Here is a 27,771-nt window from a genome sequence, read left to right as displayed (position 1 = left end):
GCCCCTGACACAGCCTATGAAAAGAAGAGAAAGAGCCCACCCTAGAAGAAGTAAGAACTTAGGAAAATGAAGTCAGGGAAAGCAACAGGCTCAGATGAGGTCACAGCAGCTATGATAAACATGTTGGATGAGAGAGGGGAGAAATGTCTCCTGAAGGTACTCATTGCAGATTGAGGAGAAAGGCATATCACAGTTGACTGGAGAATAAGCATACTCATGCCAGTATTGAAGAACAAAGGGGACATTCATAACAATGAACAGTATAGAGGCATTAATCTCCTGTTACACTGCATGAAAGTTCTGGAGAGGGCGAGTGATAAAGGAATACACAGGGTAATAGAGAGTAAGATGGGAGATAAGCAGTCCGGATTCAGATCAGAATACAACACAATCAGCTTGATGTTTGCAGTGAGACAGATGGATGCTAATGATGAGAAAAGAGTCCAACTGGGCATGGGTAGACTTGGAAAAAACATATGACAAGGTCCCATGAAAGCTAATTTGGGCAGTCCTGTGATGGTTCAAAGTCCCAGCACCATTGGTGAAATTAGTGCAAGCTATGTACAAGGAGCCAATGACTAAAGTACAATCAGTGTTTGGGCTCACAGAGGGGTTCTCAGTGGGAGTGAGTGTACACCAGAGTTCAGCTCTGAGCACACTGCTCTTCATACTGGTGATGGACTACATTAGCAAACAGGTTGGAAGGGACAGATCAACAAAGTTGCTGTAGATAGCATTACAGGCAGTTTTTGAGAAAGAACTTCAGCAAAGGATAGGGGAACAGAATACAAAACTGAAGGCACATGGGATGAAACTGAATACAGATAAGTCAGCTGTAATGGCAACAAGTGAGAAAAGTCAGAGGAAGCTAAGAACTGAGATAGAAGGGAAATAATAAACCAGGTCAACAGCTTCCAGTATCTGGGAGGGGTGTTTAAGGAGAATGGAAGTCTGAATGAGGAGGTCAAAGCTAGAATCAGAAGGTCTGCATTTAACTGGTACGAGTGTCAGGGGTAGTGTATGACAGAAGAATGTCAAAGAAGCTGAAAATTAAGGTGTACAAAACAGTGGTGCAACCTGTACCACTGTATGATACAGACACCTTGGCAATAATGGCAGAGTAAGTGAGGAAACTAGCGGAGATGAAGATGAAGTGTCTGAGATGGGCGATAGGACGCACAGTGTGAGTCGGATGAAGAAATGAGTATGGTAGAGCAGAAGTCCAGTAGCAGGAAAGGTGAAAGGGAACAGATTACAGTGGTTCGGGCACATGTGCAAAAAAGGAGAAGACAGTCCTGATAAGATGATTTGGAACAGATAGCAAGAAGGCAAGAGGAAATGAGGGCATCCAGCAAAGAGGTGGATGGATTGTGCAAAACAAGACCTGCAATAGTCATGCATGAGTGTTGAAGTGAGGAGAGTGGCATTGAATCACGAGAGATGGCAACCATACCTCTCAACCGTACCGAATTCCTTGACATTTACCAGTTTTGCAGGCAAAATAATGGGGTGCCATGAATTCCCGAGTGGCCCCTTTAATTCCTGATTTTATTTATTTATTATTTTGTGCTGGCACTTTAAATTTATGGCTGACATTACCACGTATCACCAGCCTACAGGGGTGTGCTTGATGACATCAGCTACTGCCTGTTAGACTCAGTCAGATTTATTTTAAACTATTTGGGGGGAATGTAACAGCAATGGTGGCAGATGTAAGTTTTGCAGAGTCCACCCACATCTCCCAGCCTCCAGCAAGCTGTATTCTATCTGCATGTATCTTACTGCTATGCTGCAAGTCCGAGGCCAAAGGGGAGTTTTATATGCTAAGTATGTCCGTTGTCAACTCATTTTGCTGAGGTCTGTTCAACTGCTCTTTAACTGTGTCTGCTGTATAATGTATTTTATCTGCTTTGCAGAACCAACTATTCAAACTTTTATCCATTCAACAAAGGGGTGAGTGTGTCCATTCAAACTTTTACCTGCTGTAATAACTGTGCTGCCTACAAGTCATTTTGCTAATAAGTCTGTTCAAACTTTTATCTGCTGACTGCTGTAAAGTCCGTTCAACAAAGGGGGTTGTGCTGCTTGGTCAAAGTCTGTTCAACTGTGTGTGTAAGCTGTACTCTATATTTTGCAGAACTGTCCCTGTTAAAGTCCATTGTGCAACTTATTTTTATCTAGTTTGCTTCACTAAGAGTGTTGTCTAGTTTGCTTAACTATGGGGAAGGGGAATTTATGAGTGTAAGGCTAAGCTGTAGTCTATACTTTGATTAAAGTCTGTTGTGCAACTTGATGCTTAGTGGGATTTATAGTGTTATCATGTTTTGCTGGGCCAATCTCGGTTCTGTAAGGGGAAGGGGAATTTACGAGTGTAAACTGTTCTCTATACTTTGCCGTTTAAAGTCTGTTGTACTTAGTGGGATTTACAAATGCGACTTATTTTGCTTGTGCATGTAAAGTCCATTGTGCAACTTTATGCATAGTGGGATTTACGAGTGTTATCATTTTATTTATTCATTTTATTTATTTATTTACCATTTGTTTACCAGGAAAGTCTGACTGGGCACAGGTCGTGTTTCAGCAGAGGCGCAGGGAGAAAAGCTCCATGAGTAATAGTAAATTTTCATGCACACATTACAATAATCAAAAAAGTATAAAGTAAACAAAATGCAGTATACATAAGAACATACAAATTTGTTACATCTTGACAACAAAACCTAGACTTTGAACATAGCTAGCACTAGCTGCAGGTATGACTTATGTCAAGATATAAGGTTAAGACAGGTTGGTAGGAACAAAGGATTAAACCCCGGGGGAGAAGGTGGATATGTTTTAGGTATACTGTGCTGTATCAGAGCACTCATGAGGGGTTAGTGCAAGAAAGTACAGTTTTGTACCTACCATAAATGTAGATGTCCGATAGGAATGCATCTGCAGTCCTTACAAATGGGTTGTCCTGTCGTCAGGCAGCCCTTCGGTCGGCCGGATTCCAAAGTCTGGGTCTGGCCTCGGCTGGTGTCGCACTTCACCCGACGTCATAGCTGCAGTTCTTCGGGTATAAAGGCATCAGCCAACGCCATTTTCCTCAGTGTTTCTTGCCCCAGATGCCAGGTGCCCTCTTGGAAGGCTAAATTTGGATAAATGCCAATGATTCCAAATAGTAGAGAGCAAACACAAAAAATATGCATGTATGTACATATATACAAACAAATACACCATAATAGATTCCCCCAGCTAGCTATAAGATGGGCAAATACCTTAGGAGCACCACAGAGGGGAAGGCAGGTGGGTAATCCTGATTGCAGATGCATTCCTATCGGACATCTACATTTATGGTAGGTACAAAACTGTACTATGTCCTTCAAGGATGCATCTGCAGTCCTTACAAATGGGTAGAATACCATAGCCAAACTGGGGGAGGAGGAAAAATAAAGTTATGGTGTAGTTAGGATCCCTTGCAAAACAGCAGTGGCAAAACCTGCTCGGGATCTAGAGTATAAAGGTAAATTATAATGCTTGGCAAATGTATGCACGGAGCTCCAAGTAGCAGCCTCTAAAATGTCCTTGGTAGCCACTCCTCGTAAGAAGGCTGTGGTAGTGGCTGTAGCCCTTGTAGAGTGAGGCCTGATGTTCTCTGGAGTTTTCTTTCCATGGTAGGAGTAACAAAATCTAATGCAATTTCCTATCCACTTGGAGATTGTCTGTTTTGAAATTGCTTTACCTTCCCTTCCTGTTGCATATGCTACCAGTAACTGGTCAGTTTTTCTATTGCCCTTGGTTCTGTCCAGGTAGTGGCGTAATTGTCTATGTACATCCAAGGTATGCAGCAGTCTTTCTCCCCTGTTCTGTGGGTTGGGGAAGAATGTAGGTAGGTGGATAGCCTGATTTAAAGAAACTCTGGAGACCACCTTAGGCATAAAGGAAGGATTTGTTCTCATGGACACTCTATCTTGATGGAAGATCAGGAAGGGTTGTACTGCCATTAATGCCTGAAGTTCAGATACCCTTCTTGCTGAAGTGATTGCCAGCAGGAAAGCAGTCTTCCATGATAAGTATTGTAATTCTGCTGTTGCTGCTGGTTCGAAAGGAGGAAGTGTCAATTTTTCTAGCACAAAGTTCAAGTCCCATGCTGGTAATGGTGGTTTCCTAGGAGGCTTTACATTTTTAATTCCTCTCAGAAACTGTCTGAGCAGAGGATGTGAGAAGACAGGAGGATCCAAGTCGTATTCTGCTGAAATAGCTGATGCATGAATCTTGATGAAGGAATAGGACAGGCCTGTGTGGAAGAGCTCTGCCAAGTATTCCAGGATGTTGGCTATGTTTACCAGTGACACATCTTCTCCTTTTGCAGTACTCCAAATGAGATATCTTTTCCATTTTGCTGAATAATTTTTTCTTGTTGAGGGTCTGCGAGCCTCAAGGATAATGTCTTTAACCCTTTGGGATAAATTTGGGTTTATTGGTCTTATGCAATGTTCCAGGCAGTCAGCTGCAGAGTTTTCAGGTTTGGATGCAGCTTGTTGTAGTTGTTCTGTGTTAGCAGCAAGGGAACCAGGGGAAGTGGCCATATTTGTTCCCGAGACATACTCCTCAGTAATGGGTACCAATGTTGCCTTGGCCAGTCTGGAGCTATCAGAATGATCCTTGGACGGTCCTCTTTGATCTTCAATAGCACCTTGTGCATCAAAGGAAGTGGTGGGAAAGCATATGCTGTCAGGTTTTTCCAACTGAAGGAAAGGGAGTCCACCTTCCAAGCAAGTGGGTGGTACATCCTTGTGCAGAATTTCTTTAGCTGGTGATTGCGTGGGGATGCAAATAAGTCTATTTATGGAAGCCCCCATTTTCTTGTAATGGTTTTGAATATGTCCGGATGCAGCATCCATTCGTGGGCATCCATGGTAGTCCTGCTTAATATGTCTGCTAGAATGTTTTCTTTTCCTGGTACAAAAATTGCTTTCAACTGAATGTTGTAGCTCAGGGCCACATTCCAGAGGTCTAGTGCCATCCGGCAAAGAGGATACGAATGTGTGCCTCCCTGTTTGTTGATGTACCACATAACTGTGGTGTTGTCTGTCCTTATCATCAGTTGACCTTGTTGGAGAAATGGTCTGAATGCCTGAATTTCCAGTTTTACTGCCAGCATTTCCTTTAGATTTATGTGTAGGTGCAGCTGGTCTTGAGTCCATAAGCCTTGTATGCACTTGTCCAGCATGTGGGCCCCCCAACCGAGGTCTGAGGCGTCCGTCGTGATGGTTTGGCTTGGTTGAGTACTGTGGAAGGGCAATCCTGGGTTTGATTGACAAGCCTGAGCCCACCATAGGAATTCTTGCTTCAGGCATGGAATAATTGGAATCTGGGTCTCTAAGCTGTGCTTGTGTTGAGACCATAAATTCCTTAGGTACCACTGTAGTTTTCTCATATGCAGTCTGGCATGAGGAACCAATATTATGCAGGATGCCATGAAGCCCAAGGCTTGCAGTACTTTTCTTGCTGTCAGATGGTTCTGCTTTGTTAATGCCAAGAAGTAGAGAGGTAGCTGCTCCTGTTTTTCTACTGTTAGGAATGCCATTTGCTTTGATGTGTCCAACTCTGCACCCAAAAAGGTGATTCTTTGGGATGGGATCAGCCTTGACTTTTTTATATTGACTGTGTATCCCAGGGCTTGTAGCAGGTAGATGACCCTTTGTAAGTCTTGTGCTAGCTTGTTTTTGTTGTCCACTTGTATCAGGCAGTCGTCCAGGTAGGGGTAGATTTGGATTCCCTGAAGCCTGCAATGAGCAATTACTGATGCCAGGCATTTCGTGAACACTCTGGGCGCAGTAGATAAGCCAAAGGGCAATGCTGAGAATTGATAATGCTCTGATCCTGCAAGAAATCTGAGGTATCTTCTGCAATTTGGTCGTATGGGGATGTGCAGGTATGCCTCCTTGAGATCTAGAGTTACCAGCCAAGACTCCTTGCCCAGCATGGGAAGAAGCTGCTGTAGAGTCAGCATTTTGAATTTTGGAACAATAAGGAATGTGTTTAAAGCGGACAGGTCGAGAATAGGTCTCCATTTGCTCTCTTTTCTTGGTACCAGGAATAGTCTGGAGTAAAATCCCTTTCCTTGCTCCATAGATGGTACCTTTTCCACAGCTCTCATCTTCAATAATTGGGATATTTGTGTTAGAGCTTCTGCTTTTTGATTTGGAGGTAGGTTTGGCATTCCTATCTTCCCTGGTAGAGTATGGAAGTGAAACCTGTAGCCTTGGTCTATTGTATGTAAAATCCACTTGTCTCTTGTGATGTAATGCCAGTTTATTGAAAATAAGGCTAGCTTCCCGCCTAAGGGTGCTTCTAGTTGTTCCCTGGTAGGCGGTGCCAGAGCCAAGTCACTGTGATTGTACTGTAGTTGTGGTGGTGGCTGTGTCTGTGGCTGTACTTCGCTGGTTGTTTACTCTGCCACTGGCGTCCCCTGTAGGCACCCCTGGATTGGTTTCTTCCTCTTGAATGCCTATTCCTGCCTCTCTGAGCTCTGGATGAGTCTGGAAAGGACCAATTCTTGGAGGGCCAATTCCTGCTAAACCTTGGCGGTTGGACCTGTAAGAAATCTGTTACTGTTTGGACAGATTTTGCCTTCTCTTCCATCTTCTTCAGCACCTGTTGTGCAGGAGCGCCAAACAAATTGATCTTATCCATAGGAGCATCTAATAGTTTGGACTTGACATGGTCTGGTAAGGCCTGCTCTTTTAACCATGCATGCCTTCTGATAACTGTGCCAGTCATGGCTGATCTAAAGGAAGCCTCCAGTGCATCATAGCCGCATTTTAAGGAATGGTTACTGACTTGCTGAATGTTATGTACCATTTCCTGTACAGAATTTTTGTCTAATGATTCATCAGAGGACAGTTTTTTGGTTAACTGGTCTAGCATAAATTCTTGATACTGGATCATGTGAAATTGACAGTTCAAGGCCCTAGCTGAAAGAGTAGCAGAAGTGTAAACTTTTTTACCCCATCTCTAAGGATCTGGATTCCCTTTCTGAGGGGAGGGAGTTCTTAGCAGAAGTAGCTGCTACAGCCTTAGGTCCTTGGGAGATAGTCTCGGGATCTGCAAAAGGAGCCTTATACAAATGGTAATGTGTGTCCGGGACCCTGTAGTATCTATCAGGCTTAGCAGGGGCCGGAGGTAGAGAATCAGGAGCAGTACAAGCATCATTAAATGCATCATCTACAACAGAAAGAACTGGAGGTATGGCTAAAGGCCTATGTTGTGGTAAATGCAGAAAGGTTCTAAGCCTTTTTCTGGAGTCTGAGAAATCCTGGCCCTGCCACTGAAATTGTTCCCTCATAGCATGCAAGGTTTCCCCAAAGGAAAATTCCTCAGGCGGAGAGGCAGAAGGGATGGACTCTTCGGCATCAGAGTCTTCATAAGGGGAGAAAGGAGCCTCTGGAGGGTCCGAATCATCTGAATCATCAGAGGAATCATCTGTAGAAAGTGGCTGAGGGGGCTCTGCTCTAGGCCTCTTTTCTGGTGGTGGCTGAGAGACCCTGTCTGGTTGAGGATGGGATCCCCAGATTAAAGAAATGAGATCCTCTGCTAAACTAAGCATTTGAGAACTAGAGATGGGCCTGTGAGAGGGGGTCTTAGCAGGCACAGTCTTAGATGCTTTAGCTGCTTTAGCCCTGGCAAAGGCCTTAATTGACATGGTTGCAGGAGGCCTAGCAGCCCCACGTGCAGGGGTTGAAATATCCAAGGGAATAGTGTCAGATAATTCCTGAGAAACTGCAACAGCAGGTGTGTTTTCTGAAGCCGATTCCACCAGGTTGGAAGAGGCCTTGGTAGAAGGTAAGTTTTCGGCTGAAGGAAGAACCGCTTGCTCGGTTTCAGCCGAAACCGAGACACTCGAGGTTGGCTTAACCGCGGTTTCGGCCGAAGCCGCGGGCCGCGAGTGTCGGTCCTTTTCCTTGCGCTTTTTAGACATTTGCGTAGTCGGAGGATCCGACGGCATAATATAAGCAAAATCGGAGCCGAAAAACTCCTAGGCAAATTCAGACCGACGTCTAAGCGTCCGCCGGTTAAAAGAAGCACAGGCTAGACAAGCTGCTACGTCGTGGTCTGGGCCTAAACAGGGTAAGCAGTAAGAGTGGAAATCTTTATGAGGTATTTGTTTCCCACAAGTTAAACAGTTATTCACTTTTTCTGACATCGGCTGAGGCAAGAAAGAGTCCCCAACGGGGTACTTAGCTTTTTAGAAGTCTTCGTAGTAGTATTCGGTAGTAGTAATCTCTGGTTCTGACCGACCGGCACTTGCGAACAGCTTCTGCTTCAGGCGCCACGCGGCAAGAAAGACTGAGGAAAATGGCGTCGGCTGATGCCTTTATACCCGAAGAACTGCAGCTATGACGTCGGGTGAAGTGCGACACCAGCTGAGGCCAGACCCAGACTTTGGAATCCGGCCGACCGAAGGGCTGCCTGACGACAGGACAACCCATTTGTAAGGACTGCAGATGCATCCTTGAAGGACATCATAGCCACTTAGTTTTTAGATAAGCTTTAAGTGATGGCTCAAAGTGGTTAGTGGATGAGATTGAGAGAATGGAGTTAGGAAGGGAGTTCAATATACGAGATATATAGTTGGAAAATAAAATATTCTCCTGCAGGAACTGTAAGGAAGGATGAGATTCTGTAGTGCAGGGGTTCTAGTTGGTTGCATTACAATTTTGCGAATTAGAGAGAGTTAGTTGTAAAGAATAATGCTAGGAAGCTCAAGCCAGTCTAGTGTCCTTAAAGTTGTACAATGATGTGCTCTACATGGGCAGTCAGATGCAAACTTAGCAATTTTATTATAACATGCTTCTAGCTTAGATAAGTCAGTTTTCCTTAGATTAGTTAAAATTGGAGATGCATATAGTAGAGTGCAGAGCAGATGGGTTTGTGCTAATGTAATTTTGGCCATTGTGGTCACGAACCTTTTGTTCCTATATAGGCTTCCAAGTTTCTTATGGACTTTTTTATAGATAGGGAGACATGCAAGTCAAATTTTAGGATATTGTCTATTTCCACTCCAAGAAGATTTGTATGGGTTGCTGGAGAGATCACAGTATTGTCTTTGGCCATTATGTTAAAAGTTGGGCATGAGATAGATGCCTTGTTAGGTTGGAAGAGTAATAATTTAGTTTGGTTTGGGTTCAGAATTAGATGGGCATTGGCTAATCATGTTTCAACAGAAGTGAAAGATTCCTGTGTTTGAGAATGAAAAGTTGATAGAAAACTGGCAGCACAGATAAGTGTTGAATCATCTGCATACTGAATTATAGAACCATGTTCCATTGCGCTTAGTCATCCTTTATAAATGCAACTTATTTTGCTGATTTACAAGTGCAACTTATTTTCCTTGTGTGTGTAAAGTCTATTGTGCAAATTTATGAGTGTTATCATGTTTTCGCTGGGCCAGACTCCATTCAGTAAGGGGAAGGGGAATTTATGAGTGTAAGCTGTACTCTGTACTTTGCAGTGTTAAAGTCTGTTGTGCTTAGTGGTATTTACAAATGCTGAAAGTCTGTTGTGCTTATTGAGATTTACAAATGCTGAAAGTCTGGTGTGCTTAGCGGGATTTACAAATGCAGAAAGTCCGTTGTGCTTAGTGGGATTTACAAATGCTGCAAGTCCATTGTGCTTAGTGGGATTTACAAATGCTGAAAGTCTAGTGTGCTTAGTGGGATTTTACAAATGCTGAAAGTCTGTTGTGCTTAGTGGGATTTTACAAATGCTGAAAGTCCATTGTGCTTAGTGGGATTTACAAATGCTGAAAGTCCGTTGTGCTTAGTGGGATTTACAAATTCTGACAGTCCATTGTGCTTAGTGGGATTTACAATTGCTGAAAGTCCATTGTGCTTAGTGAGATTTACAAATGGTGAAAGTCCAGTGTGCTTAGTGGGATTTATAATTGCTGAAAGTCCAGTGTGTGTGTGTGTGTATTTTCTAGTGTGCTTAGTGGGATTTACAAATGCTGAAAGTCCAGTGTGTGTGTGTGTGTGTGTGTGTGTGTGTGTGTGTGTGTGTGTGAGTGTGTATGCGTGTGTGTGTGTGTGTGTGTGTGTGTGTGTGTGTGTGTGTGTGTGTGTGTGTGTGTGTGCGTGTCAGTGAAATTCCCCATTTACATATGCCTTGTGGTTAGTACTACTCAGGCACAAACCCTGTACCTTAGATAATCTTTATCCATCACTGGCCAGATGCATTTTCTTCGGAATGTGGGTTTCAATGCAATCTCAATGAATGTGAGTTAACTTTCAAGGGTAGGGAAGTTTCACTGCTAAGTCAATTTTCATTGTGAGACTGTATTGCTTTGTTTAGCAGATGTCTATTAGTGTTTCTGCTATAAAATGTAAATTAAAAATTTTAAATGAAATCCAAATAATAATTGTAGAAGTAAAGCAGTATGCACATTATAGTGTTTATGGTAAATGGGGGGGGGGTAGCCAAGTAATGGGACATTGGAATAACTGCAGGGGGGGCTGTGTATGGGGGTCAGATTTGACCATGATTTGTGAGGGGGCAAGGGCAACAAACTCAAAGACAGCCCCAGGCGGCACAAACTCTAGCTATGCCACTGATCAGTAGGTCATGAAGAATGACTTTTGGAGGTCTTAGCAAACTAATATTTTTTTGCTAAGATTAGAATATTATCTACCATTAAATGCCCTACTTTTACCACAAAACCCACATATTGCATGTCACCAAAAACAAAATCCTAAGGTTCATCATCTTCTCCCTTCCCAGTGAACATCATTGCTACACACTTCAAAAAAATGGTTACCATTTACTACAGGGTCTGGGGCCATATTTTTATTGTCTGTTCTTCAGTTTGCATTTGAAAATGGGCATTCCATAATTCCATTGGAGTGGGTGGGGTTACACAATTATGTATGCAAATTTAATGTCAATCATGTACATGTTTGTACCTATTTTTTATAGGCCTTTGTCCAGATTTGTGATGTTTCCAGGTTGAGGCATGATGGCGACAGTTGACGTATCATCTCAACCCACTGTTTTTTTAATTCTGATACTGTTTGCACTTTCATCATTTTTAAGTGTTTTTCAACTGTCGAACTGTTGAAGGCTACACACTCAAGTGTGATAGTCATTTTTCTGCTTTAAAAGTGTTTGTTTTACTGTATCTGTTTTAATTTTTGAAAAAAAAAAAAACAAACAAAAAACAGAATATCCTATCTCTCTATCTCTCTACTAGTTTCCTGCCTTTCTATAACCAGTAGAGTCAATTTGTTTCAGATTTTGCTGAATTCTGGGCTGTTTTGCAGTTTCTGTGTTGTCCAGACCTTACTAAGATAGAAGGAAGTGTCTCTGTTCATCAGTGTGAGTGGTAAACTTTGAGCAGCCTTCTTTCGCTGGAGGAGTGGTTTCTCATCAGAATCTGTAGTTTTCCTGGCCATCCCTTTCATCTTTGTGTTTAAAAACCTGTGTTTGCGTGGTTTTGTGCATTGTGCAGCACCGTTTAACTAGGGTTAAACTATCCCCAGTGCCAGAAAATCTGCTCTTCTAATTTTCCCTTAGAACTAGCCAGTTTTCCAATTGTAGCACTCAAAACTGTTTCCTTGTGCTTAGCACTTGTTCAAAACTCATTGCAAGCACTAAATAATCTACAAATTACTGCAGCACTCAACTTTCCTCACTATTTAGGAGGAAAACAGTTTTTAGTACTTAAATTAATAAGCACCTATCCAGGCATGTCTAAGGGTCAGCTCCCAGTATTTTCCTCTGTTCACCTGATGAATCTGGGTATCTTGGGGTAGTGTAGCAATTGCCTCATGTACACTGACAACCTTCTCTTACTACCACCCAACACTGCAACCTGTGAGAGATACACTTATATAACCAAACTTGAAGCCAAGCTCTCTCCAGCCAAGATTGGACTAGACAGTCAAGAGGAGAAGGTAAACACCTGCACCACACCACACTAAACACATAGTCCATCAAAACCTACACCACCTAAACCCACACATAGTAACACAAAACACACACCTACATCCAGAGAGGATCTCAATAAAAATCTGCCCAAACAACAGAGACCTCCAAAGCTGAATCGCAAGCAACCACCAGCCCCCAACACTACCCAAATGACACACTGCCCACAAAATCAGTGTGCCACTGAACCTCAGCCATAAGGCTAAAGAATGTACCCAACACACTAGTCATAGATAACTCTATAGTCTGGCACACTGATGTCCCACTCACCAGGCTAAACAAGGAGAAAGTTACTGTCAGATGCCTGTCGGGTGCCAGGTTCTGCCACATAATGCAAGCACTCAGGTCACTCCACAACAAGTACAAATATGACTCTGTCATTGTCCATGTTGGTGTGAATGACCTGAGATGTACCTCCCTGGACTACATGAAAAGAGTCATGGAGGAGCTCTTGGATCATGTAGCCAAGGCAGGTATGACCCTAGCCCTGAGTAGCATCCTGCCATTGCCCAGAATGATACCACAATACAAGGACAAAATGATTGACTTCAACAATTGGTTAAGCTTCTGGTGTCATTCTAAGGGGATCCAGTGTCTGTCTGTCTGGGACGACATGATCGACAGACCAGGATGCTTTGCCAGAAATGGGCTGTACCTGTCACCCCTTGGATTCCGGATACTGGCTAAGGCTCTTGCCACCCCTATACTACCTTTTTTATGCAAGGTTCAAATGACAATCTCACCACTGTAGCAGGTATAAGCAAGCAAAATTTGAGGGTAATGGCACTTAATGCTAGAAGTCTAAACCTCAAAATGCACTCACTGGAGAACATCAATATCTGTGCAGTGATGGAAACCTGGTTCAAGGCTACAGGGAGCACCTCTGCATTACCAGGCTATAACTCATACCACACCTTTCAGCCACCTAACCTGGACCAAAACACTGAAGGAGGAGGCATGCCCATATTCATTAAAGATATCCACACTTCCAGGCTATTTGCACAACATAACACATCCAAAATTATCCAAGTGCAACTAACACTTGGCAAGACTGCAGTTCAAGTTGTAGCTTGTCACAGATCCCCCACCATGCCCAAGGATGTCCTCTCCACATTTCTTGATATGTTGTTTGTCTTTCAGCTTTTTTCTGGTAAGGGGTCACCTCAGCGGAACTCCAGTCCGCTAATGATTGGCAGTAGATTTTTTACGAAATGCCGAGTTGCCAGCTCGACGTTCAACCTTCAATGAAGGCATGCCCATTTATGCACGCATGTCTTTCGAATGCTACCCAACTGCAGGGAGGACATGCAGACTCCACACAGAAGGCACACCCAAGCCAAGCTGAGAATCAAACGGGGGAACCTCTTGCTGTGAGGTAACAATGCTACCACTGTACCACCGCGGAATGCTGGGTAATATTAAGGTGCAGCCCAATACCTTAATAATGGGCGATTTCAACTACCTCACCATTAACTGGGAAAACTACTCATGTACTAACTCATTTGCTCAATGCTTTCTAGAATTCATAAAGTCCAGCACCCTGAATCAGCTTGTCCATACACCACCAGGGGTAGCAATATCCTGGACCTGGTCATTATCAATATGGGCAACTGATGTTCCACGCTAGAGGTCAACTCCTCGCTGGTCAGATCCGACCACAAGATAATCACCCTAGACATAAATATCCCACCCCCATCCCCCCATTAAGGAAACTACTGTAAAAAGCTTCTCCAAAGTCAACTTCATGCTTCTTAAGACAGAAGTGGCAAGCTTCACGACACCCATACAGAAGTAAAATAGAGGTATGACTGCTGAATCCTATACAAATGCATTGTATAAGGACATACACAAGTGCATGCATTGTGCCTTCCCCAACAAAACCAAGATGCTATCCTCCAAAAAAGGAAGCCAATCTGGTAGTCCCCTGCCATAAACAAACTCTACAACAGAAGGAAGAAGCTGCTGCAAAAAAGAATAAAATCCCCTGATTGCAGGAACTCCCTGGTCAGTCTCAGTAAGAAGCTGAGATACCGCATAAAATCCACCAAAGCTAGTTATGAAAATAAAATTGCCACTGATTCTAAAGACAATCACAAAATATTCTACAGCTATGTCAAGAATCTTAATGGTGACACTCAGATATGCTCTGAGCTACAGCACAATAGCATTAGATATACAGAACCAACTGATATTGCCAGCATCCTGGCAGATGGGTTCAGTGGAAACTTCATACCCCCTCAACCCCCTCCAAAGGGCCCATCACTATACCAGAAAAATGCAAAGCCCCTGTAATCACGGCCGCACAAGTAAAGACTGCACTCTCCCAAACCAAGAACATAGCATTCATGGGACCTGACAGCATCCCTGGCTGCTTTCTTCATGAACTACAAAATGAACTGGCACCCCACCTAAGTACCATGTTCAATCATAGCCTCACTTTAGTCTTTGTGCCTACTGAATGGCACACACTGATGGTTATCCCACTTCACAAAGTGGCCGTCACCAAGGATCCTGGGAGCTACTGCCCCATTAGCCTGATGAGCCTGGTCTGCAAGACCATAGAACGTATCATCTTGGAGTTTATAAACAAGGATATATGTAACCTCCAAACTCTGGACCCCACTCAAGTTTGGGTTTGTAAAAGGTAGGTCATGTCTCCTAAACCTGATTGACGTCTTTGAAGCAGTCACCAGAGACGTAGACAAGGGTAAGGTGGTACATACAGCCTATCTTGACCTTGCCAAAGATTTCAACACCATCCACTACTCTGGAATTATAGATAAACTCACAAGACTGGGCACAAATCCCTGTATCACAAGATGAGTGGCCAACTGGCTCACTGACAGAACCCACACAGTGAAAGTAGCAAACTCCAACTCCAACTTCAGACCAGTGGCAAGTGGAGTACCACAGGGCTCAGTCTTGGGTCCTCTTCTGTTTGGCATCTACTTCTCAGAAGTCCAGGCTAATACAGCCGGTCTTTGGCTAATGAAGTTTGCAGATGACTGCAAACTAGGGGCCATAATAGAATTGCCTAATGATGTGGACATTCTACAAAGGGACCTCACTGAGACTGATGCTTGATGTCAAAGTCATGGCCTCAAGTTCAATGCCAATAAGTGCAATGTCATCCCCTTTGGGAAAAACACAATACCCATGAACTACCACATAGGCAGTAGCCTACTAAACACCAAAAGTGTGAAAGAGACCTTGGGACACAGGTGGACAGTAGTCTCTCCTTTGATAATCACATTGCCACAGTAGTCAGGAAATCCTTCTACATGGCACACCTCATCACAAAGGGGTTCACCTCCAGAAAAAAAGAGGTCATTGTTCCTCTCTACTCATCCCTCATCAGACCCATTATAGAGTACAACTACCCATTGGGCATGCACCTTGCAAAACATCTACAACAACTAGAAAAGCCACAGAAATACCTCACTAAGAGGACTACCGGCCTCAGACAGACGCCATATGCAGACTATCTCAAAAAACTCCAGCTATGCTCCATCACGTATCGCCTACTCAGAGGCGATCTCTGCTTAACATACAAATCCATGTCAAACCCAGATCTGCTGGACATGCTACACTTAAAGAAACCCAAGTCCCTCTGAGCCACATGCTCTAGGGACCTAAACCTTGCCGCTACAATAAGCAGAACATGCTGGAGGGATAGATTTATGTCCCAGAGACTTTCCATGCTCTGGAACAGACTATCCATTCATGTCAAGCAAAGCTCCTCATTAGCCCTCTTTAAGAAAAATCTCGACAACTGGATGGGAAATAGGAAATTCACCTGGGGGATCACTTCTGTGGCTCTGCTAGACAGGGGCACAGGAAAATAACTTTCTTGGTTGGTGAAAGCCAGGGAATATTTTCTGGTTAGGCTTATATAGGTCCCAGGGACAATAGCCTAGTACCTACCCATGAACCTATGAACCTATGAACATTGAAAACAATGGGCTGCTCAGTGAGGTGGAAGTACTACCTGTATGTGCAGCTAGGTATTGCAGGCATTACATGTGGGAAGCTGAATTGCTGCAGTACTGAACTCCATACACAGGTAAATCCATACTGGATCTTTGAGTTGTATGGGGCACGCCAAATGAGAATGGCCAGAGCCCTTTATTTTGGGTTCACAAGTGGAGTAAATGGTTGGTGTTGCTGTCATGCACATTACAGTACCACATAAATGGCTGCCAGAAGCAGAAGTCACCTCTTGTCATTCCACATCTTTAAAAGCTTTTAGTCACTTTTGTCTACCTCATTTCTTGTTTGTGAGCCAGTGTTGTGTTTAACAGCTTACAAAGCTTTTGACTGGTTTCTGGTTCAGTTTTATATGATACCATCATGTTAATGACAATGTCCAAGCTCTTTATAGCTTGATTCACACATATGAATGTCAATATAAAACCTTTTTTATTGTTGGCTTCATATGTATGAACCTCACCATAACAAGCTCAAGTTAACTAGGATAATGCGTAAGAACCTCACTATAAAAAGTTCTATACTGCTGGGTTTATATGCATGAACCATAGTATAACAACTTTATTATAGTTGGCACTACACAAATGAACCTCACTTTAACATGCTTGTTATTGCACAGTTCATGCATACTGATATAACTATAATAACTTCATTATAGCTAGCTCATATGTATGCATCTCACCATAGCAAGCCTATTTTTTCAGTTTCAGAATGTAATTAGTCCATGTTTTACATAATTTCTATAATCCAGTTAGAGCAGAAATTTGCAAAGAACAATACTGACACATGACCGTAAATTACGTACTACTCAGTCAGAAAACAGAACTGAGATAATTTGCAAGACTTACCTTAAAATAACCATGGATATTATTCCGTTGTCCTAACCAAAGTGTAGCTCCTGTTGGAATTGCCATGAATGGCTTTTCTATAATTCTTTCATAAATCCTACAAAATCAAAAATCTAAATTAGAATATTATTACAAGAAGCACTAATAGTACTAAATATATAAGTTATGGGGGTTGTGTTAGACAATCAAATTTTCGGAAACTCAAAATTGATATTTTCAAGACCATATGTTAAACTTTCCAAAAACTCTAACAAAACAAACACCCCACCCCAAATCAAAGGTTTTACAGGGAAGCAAGCCCCTCATGCTCCCCCCACACCCCCTGAAAATTATATATACCAACTCGAAGATTGCACTACATTGGGGAAAAGGGTAAACCCCCCTGCATCGCAATGGTACTTTGATCTCCATTCAAATGTTTTGACATTTTGGAAAATCGAACATATGTTCTTGACTATATGAAATTCAAGTTTCTGTAAACCTGATCATCTGACATAAACCTATGTTATGGATAAAGCTGTATATATTGGGAAACCATGCAATACAAAATACAAACTGTTCTGATTTGTGAGTTAAAACAAGATAAAGACAACTTATCTCTTATATTTCTAACAATGCATTTCAGAACCTTAAGTATCTCTTAGGCATTTATCTGATACTGTTTTAGAAACCAGCATGTCATCATTACAGAGTGGATTTTGCTATACATGCAGATTGTGGAGTACATAAAGGTGAAGACTAGACTAGCATTCTCTGACAGCATAATAGACATCATGGAACAGTAGTGACAAAAGTTGCAGATCCGTCAACAATTTGGTATACAGGAAGCCTGCATTACTGTTGTTCCTTTTCCAGGATGGTGGATCTCAAAATTTCAAAGGAATTTGGAAAAAAAGGAGTAAAACAATATCAAATGTATATATATATATATATTTATATATATATATATATATATATATATATATATATATATATATATATATATATATATATATATATATATATCTATATCTATATATATATATATATATATATATATTTATATGTGTGTGTGTGTGTTTTATGAGTTTTTGCTGCATGCATTTGCATTTATACTGTGTTGAACCGCTGGTGTTTTTCGTTGTTTGTACAGTTTGCCAAATTATGCAACAATCAAAGTTCAGTATATTGACCATTACATTATCCACAGATGTTTGCCCTTTCTTTGAGTTTGTGTGACCCTGGAGTTAGTATATTTAATTGCCAGGAGTGTGGAGCAGAGCTCCCATTTTTAGGGAGGGGGGGTGAAGACCTCCAATAAAAAGTCATATTTCTGTTTTGCTTTTGGTAATCACAAATGTAATCTATTGGTTTTTATTTGTGATTATTTTTTTAAATGATTTTAGTGGTGATTAATGGTAATCAATGATGAGTTTGTTCCATGTTTTGTGTTTTGGTCAAACTCAATGGCAATTATTCATTATAAACTCATCTCTCTGTCTCTCTCTGTCTCTGTATATATGTTCATGTTGACTCACTGAACACACTTAATTCAAGTTCCAGTAACTAAAATTATTTATGCTGAAAAACACATTTGGCAAACCAGAAACCTAGCTTTTATCACGCAGGAGGAAACCCCAATGTCCTGCAACGTGTATATACCAACTCCGTGCTTATCCAAATGTGGGGAAATAGACAAAGTCAATGTTCACTGAAAGTGGTTTTCAGCATAACCATTATGATTTATTGGGAATCACATTACTTGTCATTAGGTAGCTGTCACATCTCCCTATAAACATATAAATAGACGTATCTATATATATATATATAGAGAGAGAGAGAGAGAGAGGGAGGGAGAGAGAGAGTGGCATTCTTACATTTCAGTAATGCACTTAATCCTTATTTATGAAGCTGCACAAAGTTCTTTTAATCTTCTGTCTCTGTGCTCTAACACCATAATGCCGTTCTGTACCCCCTCTTCTTTGAATATTCTCCATGTTTTCCTAGGCAGTCTGTACTTCGATTAATAGTTTTCTGTAAACTTAGCATATTCTTTGGTAACACATTTATTTACAAATGTTTGAATGACCAGAAAAAGTATGCTTGAGTATAAACAGTGACAGTTTGTCCTGCAAAAAACATGAAAAAATGACAAATGTCTTAAGATTTTTAGGACAAAAATGTTAAGTTTCATCCAATAGCTACATAAAAGACTTATTGTGTTTCTGAAGCACCTTAATATTGTATAACTCCTGAAAACAATTGAAATTCTAAGGGTGTGAGTTTCTGCTTTAGCACAAAGAATCAAAGTCTAGTCCGTTGCACTGGTTGTGGGTACAGCCTGCCTTGCCAAATCTCACATTTCCATTAAAAAATGTCCAACTTCAAGCATAAGAAAAGGTGATAGCCCAGGTTTTGATAGTACACCAGAAAAGACTAGTAGTGCAAGCTTAAATGTTATGTTTGTGGAAAGTAAATAAGAATAACTGAATAACAAAAACAAATAATACATTGTTGCATTTCACTACATGCCCTAGCCAGACTAATATCCCCACAGCATAACAACACCTGAAAATTGTACGTGCATGTGACAGGGACACCACAGACGTGGATAATCGTTTCCTACCTAAAGTGACACAGGATGTTGGGATTGCTTTATGACTTCAGCACTGCAGAGACACACAACGCTGTGAATTAATTCAGACAGAAAAGTAAAAGCTGCTAGACAACAGAAATCTTTTCATTCAGAATGTCTTGGGATTGTGTTGCAGACCACCACAGCACTGTTATGACCATTGGCTGAATTCAGAATTATAGGGTTGGTTTATGAATTATTTAGGTCTTACTCCTACTTCCTGTTTCTTCAGTGTAACCAACGATCACCTCACATCAGCACAATCAATCAGCTGATGAACTTCAGTCTTATTTAACAGGAAAATGTTCCAACACTGACAATAGCAACTCACCTTGCTCAATACATCTATTCAAAGGTGGTTGTCCACTGGGTACCTACCAAGAAAGCCCAGTTCATATGACTAGACCACTAAATCTGTTTCTATGAAATGTGCAAGTGAATCCAAATGTGATCGCATCTCTCATTTTTTAATGAGATCAGCAGTCAGGCCTTCTTTACTAGCAGATAGATTTTTCTATTCTAGCAGGGCTTTTTTAGCAGGACTAGCCACCTGGCAGTGTAAACCTTGGCTTGAGATGATTGTCATTGATGAAGTGACACCCCGACCCCATATGTAAAAATGGGAAAAGGGGTTGAGGACGGATGGATGGAGGGATCAGCAGTCAGGTCTTCTGTTGCCTTTAAATGTCTGTAATGGGTAGGAAATGTTAAGCATAATGCAGCTGTGTGCAAGAGTCACCACAACAGCTAAGACTGGAATTAAACCAGTGAATTGTATCATCACTAGTAGTCAGTTATGAAGAAATAATAACAAAGTGTTTGTCATTATCAGATATTTGGTTGTAGCTTGTGCATTTGCTTAAAAAAGAATATATATATATATATATATATATATATATATATATATATATATATATATATATATATACACGTATATACAGATATATAAAAATATAGAAACATATGGGGCATGAAAGGCAATCTAACAATTGCAAAGTCAACATTTGTTTGGTTGACACCATTTGGTTGACTTAAACAGATAGTCAGAAGGTATGTGAGATCAAGAATCTCCAAGTAGGGAAATATTCCCTATCCCTGGGAATTGTGTGATTTTGGATTTAGTATATATAATTAGCTGGGGGTGCTTTCCCCCAACCAAAATCACTTGTTTTTGGTTTAGCCCATTCCTGGGTAAACCACAGAGCATGCACAGAATGTGTCAACATTATGTTTTTCTCTATAAGTGTTTTGATATTCTGGTTAATGACATTGTGGTTATTCAACCAGTTGCTTTACATCGATATAGCTATGTGTATCTATCTTTCTATTTATCTATATAGATATCTCTCTGGATCTACTACTTTACAATGAATTGTCACTTAACAAAAAACGAAAAGTAGAACTCCACTTCAGCAAAAGTGCACTTCAACGAAAGTGCACTTTCACTGAAGTCTAGGCACCCGATCGCCTCACAAATAAAAATAAAAATAACAAAAATGTGCTTTTGCAGGGGTCAAGCCCCCTTACACCCACCATGTTAGGAGCTATGCACCCCATACTCCCCCTACTTAAATATACAAACTCCGAGATTGCACTACAGTGAGGAAAAGCGAATATTCCCATTCTCTGCTGTATAGTGATCGCTGTAGTCAGTTTTTGAAGTTTCAGTACTTCAAACAAGTGGGTTCGTACAAGTGAAGTTCGAAGTACTGAAACTTCATCCAAAAACAGTAAACCCATATAAATATATAAATATATAAATATATAGACACACAGATAAAAAAGAATAATCACACAGGAGATATACTGATACACTTGACAAAGTCAAAACCAAGTTACGAGGACAGTATGATTGTGCAAGTAAACTCACCATAACAGTAGATGACCTATTAGATTACTGTTGCAGTAGCCTAAGTTATATGGGTCATATCCCCACTGAAAATGGCCAGCTTTCAAATATTAAGGCCACCTTCCATGCTTTCCAACTGTCAGGACCTCAAAAAAAGACAAGTGGAGACCAAAAACACTTCAGAGCATTTATTTATTTTTTGCTCAGGACAAAGGCAAGGGCACTGAAGAACAATTCTACCAAACCAAGCAAACAGTAACTATATTATAAAAAGGCGGACAGACCCACAAGCTGACAACACCAAAAAACAAAAGGAAGAAAACTGGGCTGGAGGGAGGGGAGGCGACTGCAACAGTGACCAATCAGAGCAGGTGCTATTATAATAAGTACTTGCAGAGTTGTACTATGTGCCACTGTGGATCACTGTTAGAGTAGCCTATGCTATGTGCGTAGATTACCATAGCTTAGGGAAGAATAGGAAGAAAGTGGAAAAGGCCAATAGACTAAGATTCCAGGAGTCCAAGGGAATGGCCGTAGCAAACCCTGTTCCAGACCTGGATCCATTTTGTACTGCTTTGTAAAAGTGTGAACATTACACCATGTCAATGCCTCTAGTAGAGTTCTAGAGTCCATCCCTTTCCAGAAAACCACCAAAGAAGCTAAATCTCTAGTGTGATGGGCTGCAATCCTGCTCAAACGTGGCTTACTGTAGTGAGAATAACAAAAGGTAACAGCATGAGACAACTACCCTGGTTATCCAGGATGCTCCTTCCACGGGAATCAGAAAGCATCAATTTTGCAGGCATTTTTTGAAAGGAGTCCTAGAGCACAATTTCTTCTTGCAAGACCCCAAGATGAAGTTTTCATTTGTTGGGGAGGGGGGATCTCCCTGGTCATGCTGAACTTGTTTGCTCTAAGGTTTTGCTCTGACTGAATGTATGCAGCTTGAAGAGACAGACTGAGCTGAATTGCTACATCCCAGGTTATCATAACATGTCTGCAAGTGGGCTAAAATCTGATATTGCATGTTTGTTTATGCACCATATGACTGTGGTGTTGTCTGTGTACGTCTACAATGGTCCTGGGGACTACAGCTGATTCAAGGCTTTCAGAGTATTGATAATTGACATCTCTTTTATATATGTGTTCTGTCTGTCTACACTATCCCACAGAGCTTGTACTTTTATCCCCTTTGAGAGCACTCCCCATGACATATTTAAAGCGTCTGTGATGACTGATTGGAAGGGGATTGGAAGGGAGAATGAAAGGCCTGTATTTCAAGCTATTTGGCCCTCCCGTCATCCCCTCTTCATAAATTCGAGAAGTGGAATCTGAAAAGGCAAAGGGTGTAGATGCTGAGTCCAGACTGATCTGAGGTATCACTGCATTTTCTTCAAGCGTTGTCTGCTTAGGATAAGCATAAGAATGAGACATGCCATGTACCCCAGAATCCCCCAAAACTTCTTGCAAATGCATGATTTTGACTTGAGAAATTCAGAAAGAACTGCTGAAACATGTCTACTTTGTGTGGAGAAAGACTGGCCATCCTAAAGCAGAGTCTATTAAACATCACAGGAAAATTATTCTGGAGAAGATATGAGAATAGACTTCTGAAGGTTTATTTGAAAACCCACACCGAAGAAACATTTCTGAACAGATGAACAGGGAGTCTACAAAGATAAGACAGTTGTTCAAATATGAAAAATGTGAATACCTTGAGGTTTGCAGTTAACAGAGAATGGAGCTAGGCACTTTGTGAACACTGCTGGTGCTGTGGACAGTCCAAAGTGTAAACAGAAAACTGATCGTGTAAACCATATACAGCAAATCTTAAGAAATGTCTGAAATGGGGATGTGATGGAGGATGCCCTTTTGATCCAGAGTTTTCATGAAAGCTGGATGGGAATCAGCAATACAAGATTAACAAAATCCTGTGTGACATCTACTCTTCTGAAGTAAAGTCCAATACCAAAGGGCTCTGGCTAAGTTTGCAGATAGCTGAAAACTAGGATCAGTTGATGAATCTCCAAAGGACTTCTCCATCCTGCAGGAGGGACTGCCCCAATAAATAACTGTTGCCAAAATTATGGACTGAAACTAAATGCCAAACACAGCATGATTTTATTCTTTAGGAAGTCATCTACCATCTACCCCACTGAACTACCACAGTGACAATATGCCCTTAAAAGTTGACTTAGCTGTTCAAGATTGGGGAACTTAGGTAGACAGTAACCTAACTTTTGGCCAACATATTCATAGGTTCATAGGTATGTACTAGGCTAATGGCTCTGGGGCCTTTACAAGCTTAGCCATAAGATTACCCTGGCATATTGCCACCCGACCTTAGTTCCCAGTGCCTCTGTCAAGTAGAGCCACTGGAGTAATCCCCAGGGTGAATTTTCTGTTTCCCATCCACTCATCAAGATTTCTCTTGAAGAGGGTCAGTGAGGTGCTCTGCTTGACATGTATGGGAAGTCTGTTCCATAGCATGTGCAGTCTCTGGGTTATGAAACTGTCCCTCCAGCATGTTCTTTTAAGTGTGGTATTGATGCTGAGGTCTTTGGAGTGTGTGGTGTGGAGGGATTGGGATTTCTTTAGATGTAGCATTTCTAACAGAGCTTTGTCAGACATGGATTTGTAAGTCAAGCAGAGATCGCCTCTAAGTAGGCGATATGAGACAGGGAATAGTTGGAGTTTTTTTGAGTCTGTCCATATAGGACACGTGTTTAAGGCCTAGGATCCTCTTTGTGAGGTACTTTTGTGGCTTTTCCAGTTGTTGCAGGTGTCTAGTGAGGTACATGCCAAATGGAGCATCGTACTCAATGACTGGCCTTATGAGGGAAGAGTAGAGGGAGACAATGACCTCTTTCTTCCTGGATGCAAAACCCTTAGTAATGAGATGTGCCACATAGAAGGACTTTCTGACTACAGTGGTAATGTGGTGATCAAAACAGAGGTTGCTGTCAACCTGTGTTCCCAAATCTCTTATAACATCTTCTGTGTTCAGTGGACTACCATCAATGTGGTAATTCATGGGAGCCGGGTTTTTCCCAAAGGAGATGATGACACATTTATTGGCATTGAGCTTAAGGCCATGGTTCTGACACCAGTCGTTGGTCTCAGTGAGGCCATTCTGTAGGATGTCAACATCACTTGGGGAGTTAATAATACCTCTCAACTTGCAATTGTCTCTGAACTTTGTCAGCCAGAGCCCCTTCGTGTTGGTCTGGACTTCAGAGAAGTAGATACCAAACAGGAGGGGACTCAGGACCAAACCCTGTGGGACTCCACTTGTGACTAGTCTGCAGTCTGACTTGGAGTCAGCTACTTTCACACTATGGGTTCTATCTGTGAGCCAGTTTGCAACCAACCTAGTGATATATGGGTTGATGCCAAGCTTAGTGAGTTTTTCTATGATTCCTGAGTGGGGAATGGTATCATAAGCCTTGGCTAGATCAAGGTAGGCTGTATGAACCACCTTGCCTTCATCCACAGCTCTGCTGACTGACTCAAAGAAGGCATGATCTATCCTTCACAAAACCAAACTGTGTGGGATTCAGAGTTTGGAGATTCCCTACATCCTTGTTTATTAGGTCCATGATGATGCGTTCCATAGCTTTGCATATGAACCTATATCAGACTTATCGGGCTAATGGAGCGATAGTTCAGAGGGTCTGTAGTCACTCCTTTGTTGTAAAAAAAGTCCTTCTGTATTACAGTTTATAAATAAAGATATTATGTCTAGATCTAGGGATGTCATTGTCTCCCTTTACTCAGATCTCATTAGGCCAGTCATTGAATATAACGCCCCTTTTGGCATGTATCTCTCCAGAAGCATAGAAAAACTGGAATGCCCACAGAGATACCTAACTAAAAGGATACAAGGCCTAAACAGCATATCCTACACAGACCGACTCAACGCCCTGTCATGATATTCAGTATCCTACAAACTGCTAAGAGCTGACCTGTGTCTGGCATAAAGGGAATCTTCCAACCAAGTACTGATGGATTTACTACACATAAGCACATCAAATATCATCAGAAGTGCACAGTCTAGAGATCAAAACATCTTCTGCAACATCAGGAGAACAGTTTCGAGAGACAAGTACATGTTGCTGAGGATACCACCGCTCTAGAGCAAGCTCCCTGCTCACATAAAAGAAAGCTCATCCCTGTCCATATTCAAATGCAACCTGGATCTATGGATGAGAAACAGACAATGTACCCCAAGATTTCCCCCTGCACTACTAATGGACAGAAGCAGCTCCTAAATGTTTTAGCCCATGCATGGGTACCCTCAAATTATGTATGATATGATCCCAGTTATTCTCATTATGGGTAATATATAATTATTGATAAAGGGGTTTAATTTAATTTAATTTAATTTATTTAACATTTGTTAACCGGGAAAGTCCAACTTGGAACAAAGCCAATTTTCAGTGGAGGCCCAGGGAGAAATGCTGCAGTTGCATGTCTTTGTAATGTGAGAGAAAACTGGAGCACCCGGAGGAAACCCACATGAACACTGGGAGGACATGCAGATTCCACACAGAAGGCACCCCAGCCGAGAATCGAACCGGTGAACCTCTTGCTGTGAGGTGACAATGCTACCGCTGCACCACTGCGCCATCCAATAGGATGAGTAAGGCCAGACTCTAAGTGGGATAGGTTAATGTGAACACAAAAAGGGAAGCTGGCTAGCCTTAAAATGGCCACCAATGGCAACTAGCCTAGTACTTACCTATGAACCTATAAAAGCATTATAAAAGAAGGATCCAGTACATGCCTCTTAGCAGCCTTCTGTTTTGAGAACTAGAAAAATTATTTAATAAAATCAATTGCTAGGAGATTGGTGGAACAGGTTCTGTGACTCCTTGAGACATAATGTGTTGCAGGATGGGAGGAAATAGAGAAATCTAGCTCCCTGGTCAAGAGGGCATCACTTTGAAAAGGGGAAGGATTCCTATTGCTAAATGTACCTCCTCCCTGTTTACTTTCAAAACCCAACTGTCTGAGACAATCTGATTCCACAAGGGGAAGTGAAGTCTTAAAGACATGGAAAGGTTTCCAGAATGGGAGGGGGCAGAGCTTGAACAGGTGGATGGTCATGTGACCGAGAAGACTGTCTGATTATTGGACGCTTTTCCTTTCTTTTAGGAGAATCCTTTCCATTGTTTTTTAAAACTCTTGTTTGCTGGCTTCTTGCTGTTTAAGTTGCTTATTGAAGAAGAGAGCTGAAGAGAAGGGGAAATTACTATGTATTCTGAAAAAGGAGTGCTGAAATATCTGTGTAACTCCTTGAATCGTTTTTCCTCTTTCATCACACATTTCAGGGACCACGACAGCAGAAGTACTGAACAGGGCCTGTTTATCCAAAGGAGAATTTAAAATATCAGCTTTAACATTATCAAGAAGATTTTGAGAATGAAGCTATATAAATCTCATCAAGACTGATCCAGACAATTTGTGTATCTAGGAATGTAACCCTTTGCATATATTTCAGGTCTTTGTATATATTGTAAATAGTTTATTTTGGTTTAACAGTCTCTACTAGTTGTTAGTTTATTGTAATGTATTAATTTATTGATAATCTGTTATTTTTGCGGTATGCTGTGGGGTATCTGTGAGGGACATCCTGTACCATATAACCTCTGTGCTGCTAAAGTCTATTCGCACTGTCTGCCGTAAAAGCGGCTCAAGCTTTCATATTAAGCTGTAATTGTGCTGCCTGTTAGAGATTTGTGTGTTACATCTGTTATTTCTGCCGTATGCTGTGGCATATCTGTGAGGGACATCCCATACCTTATAACCTCTGTGCCTACTCGCACTGTCTGCCATAAAGGCGGCTCAGGCTTTTAGTTCCCTACTAAATAACCCTCCAATTCACTCAAACTGCAATTAGCATGCAGCAGTAGTCCAGCTCTGTATGTTTTATACAGAAAAGTGAGTAAATCCATTTCTGGTTTACTTTCCTGGTCGCTAACCACCTCCATGTGGTTCAGCCGAACTAACAAACAACAGTATTGTTCTCATCCATTGCCCCTTCGCTCACCAGCTACATCAGCGCTTAGTGACCGAACTAAACCAATATTACCCTACAACTCCTTTGGAAGTATCCATTCCAACTAATATGTCCTAGCCATGAATGCAACCTTAACTGCTCCTGTCTCGCTTATCAGCTGCTTTAGCGAGGGATGAGTGTATGTACTCTTTTATAGAGCTTACAACACTGGGAAAGCAGTCATTCTAACTCAGAATGAATAAACTCAATCTAAGGATTAAACCTATACACTGGTTGTACTTCTGTTTCCCACCTAAACACAAAATCACCTTTTACTCCATAATTATCGGAGACACTCTACCATAGCATATCCTGCACTGGGTAAATTAATGGACATACTTAATAGTAGCTGCTTGTTTTAGACTGAACTGTACTCCCCTTTATAACTCTTAATTGGCAAACTTAAATGGCTCCCTGCTTTTGATAGAGCAATACAGTGTGCTTGTAA

At 41.6% G+C, this 27,771-nt stretch overlaps 1 protein-coding gene across 1 annotated transcript in view; it reads right to left on the bottom strand.

Annotated features, from left to right (window-relative positions):
* The window catches only part of NELL2 (neural EGFL like 2), a gene marked incomplete in the record, with an annotated part of 1,888,857 nt that overhangs the window by 1,785,315 nt on the left and 75,771 nt on the right, over window positions 1–27,771 (bottom strand). The window contains 1 exon segment of the mRNA XM_044087166.1: window positions 16,800–16,896. Within this exon segment, the coding sequence (XP_043943101.1) occupies window positions 16,800–16,896 (97 nt within the window).

The sequence above is a fragment of the Protopterus annectens genome, chromosome 11.part0 (genome assembly GCF_019279795.1).
Source record: "Protopterus annectens isolate FY-2018-M chromosome 11.part0, PAN1.0, whole genome shotgun sequence".
NCBI classification, from domain to species: domain Eukaryota; kingdom Metazoa; phylum Chordata; order Ceratodontiformes; family Protopteridae; genus Protopterus; species Protopterus annectens.
This window is presented reverse-complemented; position numbering and strand designations above follow the sequence as displayed.